At 32.6% G+C, this 15072-nt stretch overlaps 1 protein-coding gene across 1 annotated transcript in view; it reads right to left on the bottom strand.

Moving 5' to 3' along the window:
* Positions 1–15072, bottom strand: part of PCLO (piccolo presynaptic cytomatrix protein) — a 374153-nt gene that overhangs the window by 58250 nt on the left and 300831 nt on the right. The window contains exons 15-18 of the mRNA XM_043873094.1: positions 14583–14707; positions 11860–11886; positions 2662–2755; positions 1355–1426 (exon numbers count right to left, since the gene is read on the bottom strand). Of these exons, the coding sequence (XP_043729029.1) occupies positions 1355–1426; positions 2662–2755; positions 11860–11886; positions 14583–14707 (318 nt within the window). The remainder of the gene's footprint in view (positions 1–1354; positions 1427–2661; positions 2756–11859; positions 11887–14582; positions 14708–15072) is intronic.

Here is a 15072-nt window from a genome sequence, read left to right as displayed (position 1 = left end):
GGTTAAATTGAACTGTATTACATCTCTGACTATTAATTAAATTATTTGGAGATGATGCAAAAAGAGAGATTACAAGTCAATTTCTTTATGAAATAAAGTTTTCTTTTGTTAAATGGACATGTTCTAGTCCTAGACTTGGCTAGCAATTTTTTGAAGATTGTTTAATTTTAGTTACCAGAGGGACAAAATGAAAAGAATGGTTAATTTTAAATTATTAACTTATTCCATCTATTTTAAAATATATCAGTTCACATTTGGAACAGGGATATGACCAACAATTTATGAAAAGAAAGCACTGCATCATGGTTTAATTGGCAACGTTTTCTTTTTCTTAGTGGTACATCAACAATGGTGCATTTTACAGTAGTTAGCATCTTAAATTTGATCAATATAAAAAACTGAAAACCAGCACAATGGATATATGCCTTAGGTTTATGTGAACAATAAATTATCAGGACTTCAGTAAATCAGCTTTTTGAAATAGGATCATAAATCAGATATAACAGTACACTCTAGAGTAGTCCTATCTAAAACCAAGATTAGTCCAAGTGGCTATTCCACATGAAGCCTGCAGGTGAAATTCAAATGGGAAAGAGGTACAGATGTAGGAACAAAACAAGACTTCGTGTCACTTAAGACTATGCAACTGTTTTCTATTGTTTCTATCAAAAGGATATCAAATTTTCTAGGTATTACATATTTTTGGAGAGGATTTATTTTTCAATGATAATTCATAACTTCTGCTTTAAGCAAAGATCACTAAACAAAAATATGTATTTTTATTTTCAAAACATTATAGATGAAAAAAAATCACAAGATCTAACCATCCTGCCAGATTTCATAATTGGGTTACATTCCTTGTGATTTACAAAAAATTTGTTTTTATTGTTTTCTTTTACTTCTAGTTTTGCTTCTTAAAATATTTTGAGATTTTTCTGTGAGACACTTGAAAAAAATAAGAATATAAAATGTCACATCAAGTCATTCATACATGGAATGAGGGACAGCCGTTAAATAAACTGAAAATGCATTTGAAAAAATTCAGCTCATTTTATAATAAATTTATCTCAAATCTTTAACATAGTCATTTGGATTCACAACATGATTATATAACTTTCTATGAAACAATTAATATTTCACCTTGAAAATTAATTATAATGTACTTTAAGTGGTAAAGTGAAAAATTTCTCCAAATATTCATCTATTCAGAGTCAGTTTGAAAATAAATTCTATTCACCAAAGAATTTTATCCAGAAATAGTTATTTTATACATTTAAGAAATTTCCTTTCCATCAAGCTTTAAATAAAGACTTATAATGAAGCAAATGAAAAATAAAAGAAACCATTGGCTCACCTCACCAAGAAAGTCATTGGAAGAAAATCTATCATAATCCCAGACTGTCACCTCCAGTGTTTTCTTCTTGAGCTACAGTTCAAATCAAAATGTTATTAACCTCATTCTCATCATAAATTTTTATTATACTCATATAACAGAGCTTTTATTTTTACTCCTTGTACTCTGTCCATTTATGTAAAAATAGTTTTAATTTTATCTAAAACTGTATACTTACATTAAATATTATGTAAACTGTCAATCATTTTGCGGTCCAACCGAGTGTTTGATCATAAGGTACCTCACTGTTTTGCAAACAAAAGGGTGATTTTTACTTATTTCCTGTTATTCTGCCCCCTCCCATTATTAAAAGTACAAAGCAGAATCTATATATACTCTTTAACACATGAAATTCATAGGTCATAAAAAATGTCTAGGTTATTTAGATAAAGTATTTGGATTTCAGTTTGTTGTCTCAGTAAATTGCCAAAACACATTAATAGCATTATCTTATTTTTGCAGGTGAATTTAACTTATTTTCAACTCAAGAACCCAGATTATAATTTATATCTGGCTTCAATTTCATGGTCAAATTAGAAATCTTCCAGAGGATAAATTAGAAATCTCACTCTGAAAGACAACTCATTTGTAAACTGCTTCCATGAATGTCTTCTTTCTATTTTATTTGTATTTTCTTCTCTCTTAATTCATCCTTATAAACCATCAGTTATTTTCTGTAAATCATGCATTGTTATGAAGATTTTCACAAACATATTGATGCAGTTTTGCCTAGAGTCATTCTGTTTCTGGTGGTAACCCTTTACATTAGTTTTCTTCATGCTTTCTTCTGTACAATTCAGTTCCACAATGCCAGATCCTTATTAAGTCTCAATTTAGAGAAAAGACGATCCCCAAAATGTTGCCTGATGGGATAATTCATTTCAGTGTATCCAATTCTTTTGTATCTCTATACTGTTTCTAAATGTCATGACATGCCTAGCTGGAAATATTTTCCTTCAAAATATAATAGAGCCCAGTCTACTTAACTATTTCATTTTGAAATAATCAATGGAAAATGTTCTACCAATCTTATTTATTGTGTTTATTTTTTAGCTGTTTTGCCAAAATGTGCACATTTTCTTTCACCATGTCTTTGAACTGCACCCAGTTCCTTTTATGGCTACATTTCTTAGAAATGTACTTTACCTATTTTTTTTTTGTTTTGTTTATATAGTAAAATTGATATAAATCACAATCTCTCAACAATTTTATCATCACTGTTTTTATAAAAGCCTAAATCTGTCATATAGAAAATAATAGCTGCATACCTGTTCCATGGAGATACTTTTATAAATCACTGTTTGATTCCACTCAGGATTAAGACTTTTCTGAACGTATTTAGTCCTTCTCTTATACTCAGCACTGAATTAGAAGAAAAGAAAAAGTTATCTTGATTATTCACCTTGACTGGTGACTTCATAGTCAACCTGAAGGGCATGCAGACTTTTAAAGGTACTTTGTTGTGAATCACTATGTAATCATCTCATCATACTGATGTCTTAAACCGTATCTTAAGTTGAATGCACAATAACAATTTAAAAATATCTTGGAATACTTTAGTTTTATTTTCCCTAAGCTAATTTTTTTTTAAAAGAAAAGCTTTTGGTGTTTTAACTGTAATACAGTTTTAGAAATCTTAATCTCTCCTGAATGTGTGAGATAATTACATGAACTATACAGTAAAGTCAATATATTCTTATCCCATAAATAATAATTTGGTATTTAATTTTCCAATAGTTTTGCAACTGATCATGTCAGTAAAGCTAAATGGTTTTTCAATTTTTTTCCATAAAAGACTATAATAACTGTATTGACTGAGGAAAGGATGAAAAATGGCTGTTACTATAGCTGAGATCTCATGAATATTTATCTTATATTTATAGTATATTCTGACACTTTTAGTAAAACAGTAATATAGTTATGAGACAATCCTAATTAAATATAAATTCTTGGTTTCTGTCAATACCTTGTTATAAATGATAAACCAAATCAAAACTTTTCTTTATTCATTATAACTTGGGCCATTTGAGTTTGTCCTTGACTCTTCCATGCCCTCTGATCAACAGTTAGAAGCTTATATTTTACATGTTTAAGAATGAGTATTTTTAAAACTTATTTTAATTAAGTTTGACAAAACATCTATACTGACCATCAATCAATGGAGTTGGAATTACTACTATTTGCTATGAGCCAATGGCACCCACACAGGCCAAACCTTTCTCTAACATTCACTGGCTTTTCCCTAATTTTTTGCCTGGAAAACAAACCTTTTAGGTTGGTGCAAATGTAATTATGGCTTTCGACTATGAATTCTAAATAATTATTAGTAGGCTCAAACACCTCTTTATTAATCAAAATAGGAACCATTACAATCAACACACTTTTGCCACCGAGAAGTTTGTTTATTCCTGTAGCATAAAAATCCATGCTTTGGGATTTGATGAATGTAAATGTAAAAAAATGTAAAACATTTTCTGCCTCCTGCTGGTTGTGGAAGCATTTCCCCTGCAAAAACTTGACAAGATGCTTGAGAAGTGGTAGTCAGTTGGTGAGAGGTCAGGCGAATATGGAGTATGAGGCAAAACTTTGTAGCTCAATTTGTTTAATTTTTGAAATGTTGGTTGTGCAACATGCTGTTGGGCATCGTTGCAGAGAATTGGGCCCTTTCTGTTGACCAATGTTGGCTGCAGGCATTGCAGCTTTTGGTGCACCTTATGGATTTGCTGAGCATACTTCTCAGATGTATTGGTTTTATTGGGGTTCAGAAAGGGGCAGTCGATCAGCAGCAGACCACCAAACAGTGACCATGACCTTTGTTTGGTGCAAATTTGACTTTGGGAAGTGTTTTGGAGCTTCTTGGTCCAGTCACTAAGCTGGTCATTGACGACTGTCATATACAATCCACTTTTTGTTGCACATCACAATCCAATCAAGAAATGGTTCATTGTATAGAATAAGAGAAGATGACATTTCTATTTATAATATATGTGCTCCTGAAATGAGCACAAGAGAAGATGACACTTCAAAATGGTGATTTTTTTATTTCTGGCCAGCTCATGAGGGACCCACTTATCAAGCTTTTTCATCTTTCCAATTTGCTTCAAATACTGAATGACCATAGAATGGTTGACCCTGAGATCTTTGGCAACTTCCTGTGTAGTAGTAAGAAGATCAGCTTTGATGATGCTCTCAATTGGTCAATGTCAACTTCTGATGGCTGGCCACTATGCTCATCTTCAAGGCTCTCGTCTCCTTACAAAACTTCTTGGACCACCACTGTTCACTAGCAGTTCCTGGGCCAAATGCATTGGTGATTTCGTGTTGTCTTTGCTAATTTATGACCCATTTTGAACTCAAATAAGAAAATTGCTTGAATTTGCTTTTTGTCTAACATCATTTCCATGGTCTAAAATGAATATAGACAGCAAGTAATAAGTCATTAGCAAAAAACATTAAGTGAGAAATGTGCATTAAAATGATGTATAACAATCACATTTATTTAGAATGTATTCCAATATCAGAAAGCAAATTTCAACAATACAAAAACTGCAATTACTTTTGCACCAACCTAATACTTGTCTGGGGTCCTTTCCTGTGCCTGGAATTCATAAATTGCCTTTCCCTGAAAGTAGTGGATCTTCACCCTAGATCTACAGTTCTATTCCCAACAATGGACAACAGACTAACTCTTGTTATATTAATGGCCTCAAGCCTTGCTAAATTCTGGAATACCTACTATTGTCCCCCAGACACTAGTTTATTCATTCTAGATAAAAATATTGAGAGTCAAGTTCCATTTCACCACTCACTTTTAGAGATATATCTACAGCCAAATATCTTTTTTCTCCCTCTGGCTTTATTCTCTTTCTTATCGCATATACAAGGGCAATAATCTCCAACACTGGTTGCCTGTTAGAATCACTCTGGGATCTGTGTTCCAACTGTGGGGGATGGTGCAAACAGTATGCATCCACATCTCCCTTCCCTTTTCTCCTTATGAGAGTCTTATTTAATAGTCCTGGGGTGAGGCTTGAGCATCAGAATTTTTAAAATGACATGAGTAAACCTAAAGTGTTGTCAAGATTGAGAACCGACTAGTTAATGTCTCCAAAGACTTCACGTTTCAGCTACTGTGAACTGAATTCACTTTAAGAAATGAAGCAGCACTGTTCTCATTTTTAACCAACCTATTTGAATGTACAAAAATAAGAACACGATGTGACAATTTTGTCATTCAGCACAAAGTGCAAAGAATTCTGGGGAAATGAATAGGCAATGATTCCAAGATAAAACAACTTTCATAGACTGTGGACAGAACGTATATATTTTTATGTATATGTTTTAGAAAAATCTGTCTAGTGAAGTTTATATACCCAAGTACTCAGAAAGTTCCACTTTGACTTATTACAATTTTACTCTGGAGAACTCTCCCACATGTATCTAAAGTTTTGTTCAAGAACATTCACTGCAATATTGTTTCTAATAGTATAAGATAAGTATAGAATAAGATAAGAAATACAGGCATTATAATATATTCATTCAATGAAATTGGGGCTTCCCTTGTAGGTCAGTTGGTAAAGAATCTGCCTACAATGCAGGAGACCTGGGTTCGATTCCCGGGTCGGGAAGATCCCCTGAAGAAGGAAATGGCAACCCACTCCAGTATTCTTGCCTGGAGAATCCCGTGGACAGAGGAGCCTGGCAGGCTACAGTCCATGGGGTCGTAAGAGTCGGACACGACTCTTGAATGAAAACACCTTATATATCAAGGTGGATAAATATTAAAAAAAATCTTTAGCAAGTAATTTTCAGAAGAAAACCTAGAGTAGGTTATCAAGATATAAATTGAAATCACATGAAATAATACTGTAAATTATTTATGTCTACTTGTATATATGTATGACAAACATGTTAATATCATAAGACAGCGTGGCATTTATAGATGTTATACTCTATTTAATGGTTATCTCAGATAAACAGGGGAATGGTTTCAGAGGGCTTCAGAGGTAGCTATAACATATTTTTTATTAAAAAAAAAAAACTGAAGCCAGTATAGCAAAATATTTAGATTTGATAAAATTGGATATCAAGAAAATAAGTACTTGTGGCAGTATTTACTATAATATTCAGTAGGTTTAAAAAATTTTATAACAAAAATTAAAAATTATTTTAGCAAATTACATCCTTTTATATTTTATGATTTTCCTTTTTAAATTCATGATGATATAAGAATGAGTATGATCACTTTTAAGTTAATAGTCAACTTTGGTTGCTACTTTATAATTCATGGCTATTTCTCTAGTAGAATTTAAAAAAAGCACATTGTAGTATGAGTTTTAAAGTTTCTATTTTGGACTTAATTATCAAAGTGTGAGATCATGGGAAAAAATATATTAGGGATAAGATTCATAATGCAGTGAACAGTGGTAAAAATGTTATTTTTTTCAAATTCTGAAAAACTGAAAGCATACAATTTTAAAATAAGATTGAAGATGGAAATTAATGTCAAATGCAAACTCATGTATTTTTACTAAAATTCTAGATATGCCAATATATATTTAAATAGCCAAAACTATTGAAATGTCTTCAAAAGATGTATTAATCACCATTTTCCCTTTATTTATAAATATTAACAATTGTAATAACATTTCACATGTATATTTTAGTCATTCTTTCACCTATATCTAGCAAAATTATTGAGTGCCAATTTTGTGTCAGGAACTATGCTCTATAAAAATGTACAGCTGCAAAACTTTTAATTGTATTGACACACCATTATGTCATGAGAAGCACTTTGTAAAGTCAGCATATTAAAATAATAACAGCTAACATTAATGAAAGGCTTTTTCACAGGCAGAGTCTAAGTGCTTTTCATGTGTTAAATTACTTAATCCTCAACGCAACTCTGTGAGTCAAGTATTATTTATTATCTTATTTTATAGCTGATAAGAACTGAAGCTCAGAGGAATTAAGGCAAGCAGGTAAGGCTGCAGTTATTAATTCATAGGACAAGGTTTCAAACAAGAATACTGATTTCTTGCTCTTGAACATGGGCTATATGAACTCAGTTAATTAGGCCCATCATAAAATGTGACTAATCTATCACTTAATTTTTAATTAGCTGAAGTGTCTAGTTTGTCTTATTTTAAAATATAAAATTATACACCTCAAATTAAATATATATTTATACATATACAACATAAATTATTTACAGCATGTATATATATATATATATATATATATATACACACACACATACTGAAAATCAGGACAGTTATAGAGTTGCTTAGGAAAATACTGAATGGTATGTTGTCAGACAGTGTTGTGGAACTAAGGATAATTAGTATAAATACTAACTTCTGTCCAGATACAATCAGATATAACCCCAATTAGTTGGGAAAAAATTAGATGTTCAATTTACTAGATAATATAAGTTCGACTCTCCAGTCTGTATCCTTTGCCTTTAGGGTTAATGAAGGCAAGCACACCTTACTCCTGATCTTGCCTCTACCAGCCCAGGTTCACTTGTGTAAATGCAAATGAAATCCTTTGCAATCTTTTCACACTTGAATTTCCTGACTTGCAGAGAAGGCCACAAAGGCCACAAAGCTTTGCTTTCATTTACCCTTGTCTTACAGCTACCATGTACTGACTATATTGGGCAAGATGCCAATGGACTATGTTCTGACTTTACACAATTGGAAACTCCACATTTCTCAGCACCATATCAAAATCTGTGGATTTACAAGTTGAAGGTGGCCAGGTAAGCAGAATTCTTGAATGTGAGCAGAAATCCAGGTGAAGAAAAAGTGGAGCTCATTTTTCTTTCCTACCCTGTCTAATAAACACACTGCGGTCTCTCATGGGAAGGCTGAAATAATATTATTTTAGGATAAGTAAGTTATATCTAATAATCAGAGACTTTTTTTAATAAGTGAAAATAAAAAGTCAATTAATCAAGATGGGACGTGGTGCTTATCAAAAAAGCTAAACCTTTATTTCCTTGAAGTTTTGACTAATTTCTTTTTTCTTTGATTTTTATTGTTATGGTCACTTTTTCATAAGTAGATATGATTTTAAGGCTGACAGGAAAGATACTTAAAATTCAGTTATTTTCTCTAAAACCAGCAGAATAAAACAGTTCTCTGAGTTTCTCTTTAATTAAAAAAAAATTGAGAAAGAAGAATGGAATATAATGGCTTATTTATATTTAACCCTCATAGAATTATATAAAATATTGAAGGTCTTCATTTATTTGCTTTCTCTCGATTGGAAAAATACATACATATTTCTTTATTGAAAAATATATAATGAGTCATATATATACATATACATACATAAATACACACATACACACACACATATAGTGAAGTGAAACTTGCTCAGTCAGGACTATGGTGCTGCTCTTGCTAAGACGCTTCAGTTGTGTCCGACTCTGTGCGACCCCATAGACGGCAGCCCAGCAGGCTCCGCCATCCCTGGGATTCTCCAGACAAGAACACTGGAGTGGGTTGCCATTTCCTTGTCCAATGCATGAAAGTGAAAAATGAAAGTGAAGTCGCTCAGTCGTGTCCGACTCTTTGTGACCCCATGGACTGCAGCCTACCAGGCTCATCCGTCCATGGGATTTTCCAGGCAAGAGTACTGGAGTGGGGTGCCATTGCCTTCTCCGCCATGGACTATACAGTCCATGAAATTCTCCAGGCCAGAATACTGGAGTGGGTACCCTTTCCCTTCTCCAGGGGATCTTCTCAACCCAGGGATCGAACCCAGGTCTCCAGCATTGCAGGCAGATTCTTTACCAGCTGAGCCACAAGGGAAGCCCAAGAATACGGGAGTAGATAGCCTAGCCCTTCTCCAGCAGGTCTTTTTGACCCAGGAATTGAACTGGGATCTCCTGCATTGCAGGCAGATTCTTTACCAGCCAAGTTTTCTTCAAAATTATTCCTCTAAGGATATTGCCTTTAATTTAGAAAGAAGCACAGAGCATGTCCCATTTTATAAGCTTTGTTTCTCTGTGTGAAAGAATGCATATATGGCTTGTCACTTGATTGTGCTCCTTGAGGTCTGAGACTATGGCTGTATTCTCAATTCCAATCCCAGCAAAGAGTTTGGAGTAGTTTCTGCTAAATAAATGTTTATTGAATGGATCCTTAAAGCATGTTTGTACTTCTTTTTTTTCTTTAAAATCTACTGAAATACATTAAGTTTTGGCCTTCAAATTGTAAATATATACAACATGTATACCTGTGTTACATTCATTCCAGAGGAAATAGTTTGAGGTGCTAACAAGGGTATTTAGAGAAAGTCCAGCCAGGAACTGGGCTTCCAGGTACCAGAATAGAGAAAATAAGCTTCAACTATAGCAAAATCTCATTAGTGGGAAAAAAAAATTCTGCACTTTGTCTAGCAGTGTAATGAAAGAAAAGCAGAATGAAATCCTTCAGATATGCTCATTTTCATTTCTTAATTATCTAGGGACAAGTATTGAGTTAATGGACTCTTTAGTCTATTGTCTTTCTTTCACCTCATCTTGGCTGATATCTGGGCTATGAGAGCTTATGAACATCTTGATCAAAGGATGGGAAGAGGAAATAAAAGGGGACAAGAAAACCAGACCAGTGAAATTCTTTTAGTTAAGCAAGACATTAAATTTTTTTTTTTAAGCACTTAGGATGTATTATAGTCATTACTGAAGAAAAGTTGCTTGATTTTCTATATAGTGTTGTTAAATAATTTAGTATAATTCAGTAGCCAAAGCATTCTATATCTCTTTTCTGTTGCAGAGTTAAGTGACCACTGGCAACATGAAATTTATTATACATATCTCTGTAAATAATAGCAACTGCCATTTATTGAGAGCTTATTATGTGCCTGACTTATGCTTATCATTTTTGGTGCATTCTTCATGTGTTTCACAAAAATCCTGGTAGGGGGCTATTAAGATTCCTAGGTAGAAGAGGACATAGTTTTCGAGAAACCTCACAACTTCTAAGTGGTAGGGCTGAAATTCAAACTCAAGCTCTTAAGGACTTTACTCATTGGCCTCTTCAGTCTAACTTACAAAGTCAATACTTTATCAGCATAATTCCTTTTCATACTGACAGTTCTAGAAGACATGATGAAAATAACTTCAATATGAAAGATATGACTAAGTGACTTCTAGATCTTCTGTAATGTAATCCAGCACATCTCAGATTGACTATTGACATTTACAAAAAACATGTTCTCTTCTAAATTAAATATAGACAAGCACTGTCATTCTGACAATTTCCCCCTAGTTTCTCCTGATAAAAGAGAGAAAGCTTCTGAATAAAGGGACTGATAATGTCTGTTCTGAAGTGACATGATCACTTTGAAACAAAACTCATTTTGCCTATCAGTCTGAGAGGTCTGGATGATGCCTGAGAAGAGAAAGCCAGTCATAACAAGTGACCTTTCTCAGTTTCAAATTTTCTGGTAGCCATAATTATGTGACTGCAAGGAAACAGTTTCTGGGCACCAGAAAGGTTATAATGGCTAATACTATTCTTTAAAATATTTAAATATTTAAACTCTTACAAATCAGAAACTGCCTGTTTTGCTCAATAGTTTGTCAGGTTTAGTAAAGATGTTGAATTATATTATCAAAGACGAAAATCCTGTACCATTAATATTCTGGGTGGGATTAAAGTTCCCATCACTGTGTTGCTACAGATGGTACAAGATTCACGTCCCCAGCTAAATAACACATTCAATTTGTATGCAATGAGGTGTGCAAAAAGTGCTTTTGGCTATATATTAAGAAAAACCCTTAACTGACAATATACTGATTTAACACCCTCTAGCAGAAAATAGACAAAGGAGGTTGTTCTCGTGCTGGAACAGGCAGATTATGGCATCCTAAATTGCACAGCAATAATTTTGTGGTACATAAGGTCTAAAGGCATGGAAGTGTTTCAACGTTAGGTCTAAGTGAGGGTAAAAGATGAGACAACTCTCATGTTTAAGATAGGATATATATGTAGTACTGGTCATTCAGAAGGCCAATTAATTTCTTCTGAAAAATGACTATATTTTTTTAATTTGTCATATAAGACTCAGAAGGACCTAAGCCATGATTACTGCATGAGAAGCTAAATGAATTTTAGCAGACAAATTATAAACAAAAACTTTAGGTATATCTAATTTCAGAGTGATATTTCTTCATCATACTTTTCTAGGTTTTTGCTATTTTCTACTTTTCTATCCTCTTCTGCACATATCTGCTAAACATATTTAGTAATGTTGTGATCAGAACAGTCTATTAGCCTAATTCAATTGATACAAACATGAAGAAAAATAAAAATTATAGCCCAAGTTGAACTACAGGTAAATGTACACAAAAGGCAAAAAAAAAAAAAAAAACACAAAAAACCACACACAAAAAAACAACAAAACTCTAGACATTTCAGCAAAGTTTCACATTGAAAGAGAACCAACTCTACCTTGCATTCTGGACAACCATGACTTGACTGCATTGATTCCAAGATCGAGAATGAAGGATATAGCAGGAAAGTAGGAAAGACAGGAAGAAAAGAGTTAGGAACAGAAGTAAGGAAGAAAATGTGAGAATAAAGACTAAAGGAGCTATACCATAATACACAAACAACATGAGGGAGAAAATAATCTTTGAACTAAGGTGAAAATAATGCTTCACAAGTGTAATACATTCCAAGGTCTTGGTCACTAATAGTAACTAGGAGTAATTTAAAGAAAGGGCTAGGAATTGAGTAAGAATGGCATACTACATGCTTTTTGGTCAAATCCCATCTAGAAGGCATATTTTGTTTGACAAATTGCATGGGGATAGCTTTAGGTAGGAACCTCACTCTTCATTTCATTCTAGTTCCCACCCTTCTTTCTGTTACCCACTCCGGAATGGACTGCCATATTCATGACATCTGTCTGATCTTTCTGGTTATTGAAGTTTGCAATAGGATTGCAATAGGATTAAAACATATCCTGTAACAAATAAAAGATGACCACGCTCTTATAGTATAAAAAGTGACACTCTAGGGTATTAAAGAAGATAGAAAATTAAAAGAGTGTTTATTTTCACTCATTAGCAAATGCTGATTAGAGATATATCCTTGGCAGTGATTTCCTCTTATACTGTCATTAAATAACACTAACAGTCAAATGACCCAAATAAAAGGAAGAATGCAGTTATCAGTTTGTTGTTATATTCATGCTAAAAAAATAAAGTACTCAAGGAGAAGGGATAAATTAGAAGTTTGAGATTAGCAGTTACAGATTACTACATATAAAACGGATACACAGCAAATTCTACTGTATAGCACAGAAACTATATTCTGTATCTTGAATTGAATCAGTTTGCTGTATACCAGAAACAAATGCAACATTGTAAATCAACTATATTTCAGAAGAGTAGAAACATTGCAGTTATACTACTACATAAAGATATAAACTAACATAGAAATTCCCCTTTCTTGTTCTTTAGGGCTAGTTGAAAATGTCTATCAATTAAAACTAGAGTAACAATACCAGCAATTCTAAGTTTCTAAATAAAATTGTTGGGTAGAATGAAATTAAAGGCTGTATACTGAATTAGATATATCACTTGGCAATTTTCAAATTATTTTCTGAGTATTATCTAATCTGATTTTCCTGAGCAACTGAAAATTATGGCTCTCTCTACCATGGCTCTTTCAATATCAACAAGGAAAGTGAGTCTCTAAGAATTGATGATTTGACAGTTGTGACAACTGGTAAGCAGCATTCAAATGCAGTGTATAACTCTAATTTAGATCCTGTTCAAACAAACCAACTATAGTTATAGAACATACTTTGTATGATTTTAGTGTTTATAAATTTGTTGAGCTTTGTTTTATGGCCCACAACATAGTTTATGTTGGTTAATGTTCCATGTGCACTTGAAAAGTATATATATACATATATACACACACATATTCTGCTGTTGATGGGCAGAATATTTTATATATATCAACTAGGTCATCAAACTGACTAGGAAAATATTAGGAGGCAATTGGGAGAAAAAGAGATTTAAAAATTAAAAATTATTATGGCTATGTGTGGTATTATAATTATTAAAAAAATTTTTTTTAGAAATATATACTATTAAGTTACAATAGTTGAGATCTATTTTAAAATAATCTGCATGGAGGGAATGTACAAGGGTAAAAGTGAAACTTGATTGGCTAGAAAGTGGTAATTGTTGAAGCTGAGTAATGGGTGCAAGATGGATCATTATACTATTCTTTCTACTTATACTTCCAATGACTGAAAATTTCCCAGTAAAAAGTTATATTAAAATGTTGCTCTTCAAATTAAATGAAAACACAGCAAAAATGAAACCAGAGTCTTCAATAACTGTCCTCTAATTTTTTTCAACTATACCTCCAATTGTAGATTACTTACGGCTCCATCATACTAATTTGGCTAGTATAAATTCTTCATAAAAGGAAATGATCTGTTGGGTCCAAACTACTGGTTTGAAGCCATCCCTGAACTATGATTTACATATGACGACAGCAATTTGCATTTATTATGTGAAAATTAAACATCTCTAAAGAGTACTTGCTTTATACAAACAGTTTCTATATTACACAAGAGATGTAAAGAGATCTTTTTCATTTATCTACCAAAGTTGACATTTCAAATATTATTCTTATTTTTTTATTTTATAATTTTAGAACAGTGATTTGAAAATATGCATGTAAATAATGATGCATCAAGTCATTTAATGAGCATTTAATGTATTAAATAATACACATGTCCTATAAGATAAAAGAGTAACTGATGAGTCCTTGAACATTGGTTTCACAAATACATTTTGAAAGGTAAACTAATTCTTTAAATCTGCCACAAACAATTCCTGAAATGATTTCACAGTCTACTTGATTGGTCATAGCACAAGAAGTTTCTAGAACTGAAATACTAATACGTTCTTATTCAAGCAGCTTTTGTTATGATCATGAATCTCCAAAAATCCAGTAAGGCTTAATTATAAATTTTTAATTCCACCTTGCTTACTAATTGGGAATAAAAAAGTATGACATGTATTATAGATAAAACTAAGAAAAAGATATTAAGCTCTTTAGAGATCAGAAGACATTAATCACTATTTTTTTTTTAAAATCACATGGGAATACTTATGATACTTTGAAGACATCACTTCTTTACTTACCCTCTCCCTGGAAGAAGGTACACTTTAACAAAGGGGTCTGAATAACCATTGTTGTCTCGAGGGACTAGGTTTCTTGCTTGGAGAATATGTATTATGAGATTTCCAAGGTCATAGTTGATTTGAAGCTTAAAGGAACAGCAAATATTCCATGAATATTATTTTGTTTTTTAAAAAGCATATAATACATTACCGTTCAATATTTTGCCAGTATTAAAAAAAAATTCTCATAAGAAGCATTAACTGTCACTTTCATTTTATTTGAAACTGAACAGACCAGTTAATGTCTAATTTAATTGGGAGCTCCCAGGCACACATTAATTACTAGTAAATGTGCTGTTCATTCTTTCCACTGTGAAAGTTCTGGCCTGTCTAAAATTCATTTAGAAGGAAAATAACACAGTGAATGCTAGTTACATTTTTAAACAAAATTTCCACTGTTAGCAAAATCAGAAATGTTAATGTTCATAAATACAATGGCCAGAATTTTGAA

The sequence above is a fragment of the Cervus elaphus genome, chromosome 18 (genome assembly GCF_910594005.1).
Source record: "Cervus elaphus chromosome 18, mCerEla1.1, whole genome shotgun sequence".
Lineage (NCBI taxonomy): Eukaryota > Metazoa > Chordata > Mammalia > Artiodactyla > Cervidae > Cervus > Cervus elaphus.
The sequence above is the reverse complement of the archived record's forward strand: the minus strand, read 5'-3'. Positions and strand labels throughout refer to the sequence as shown.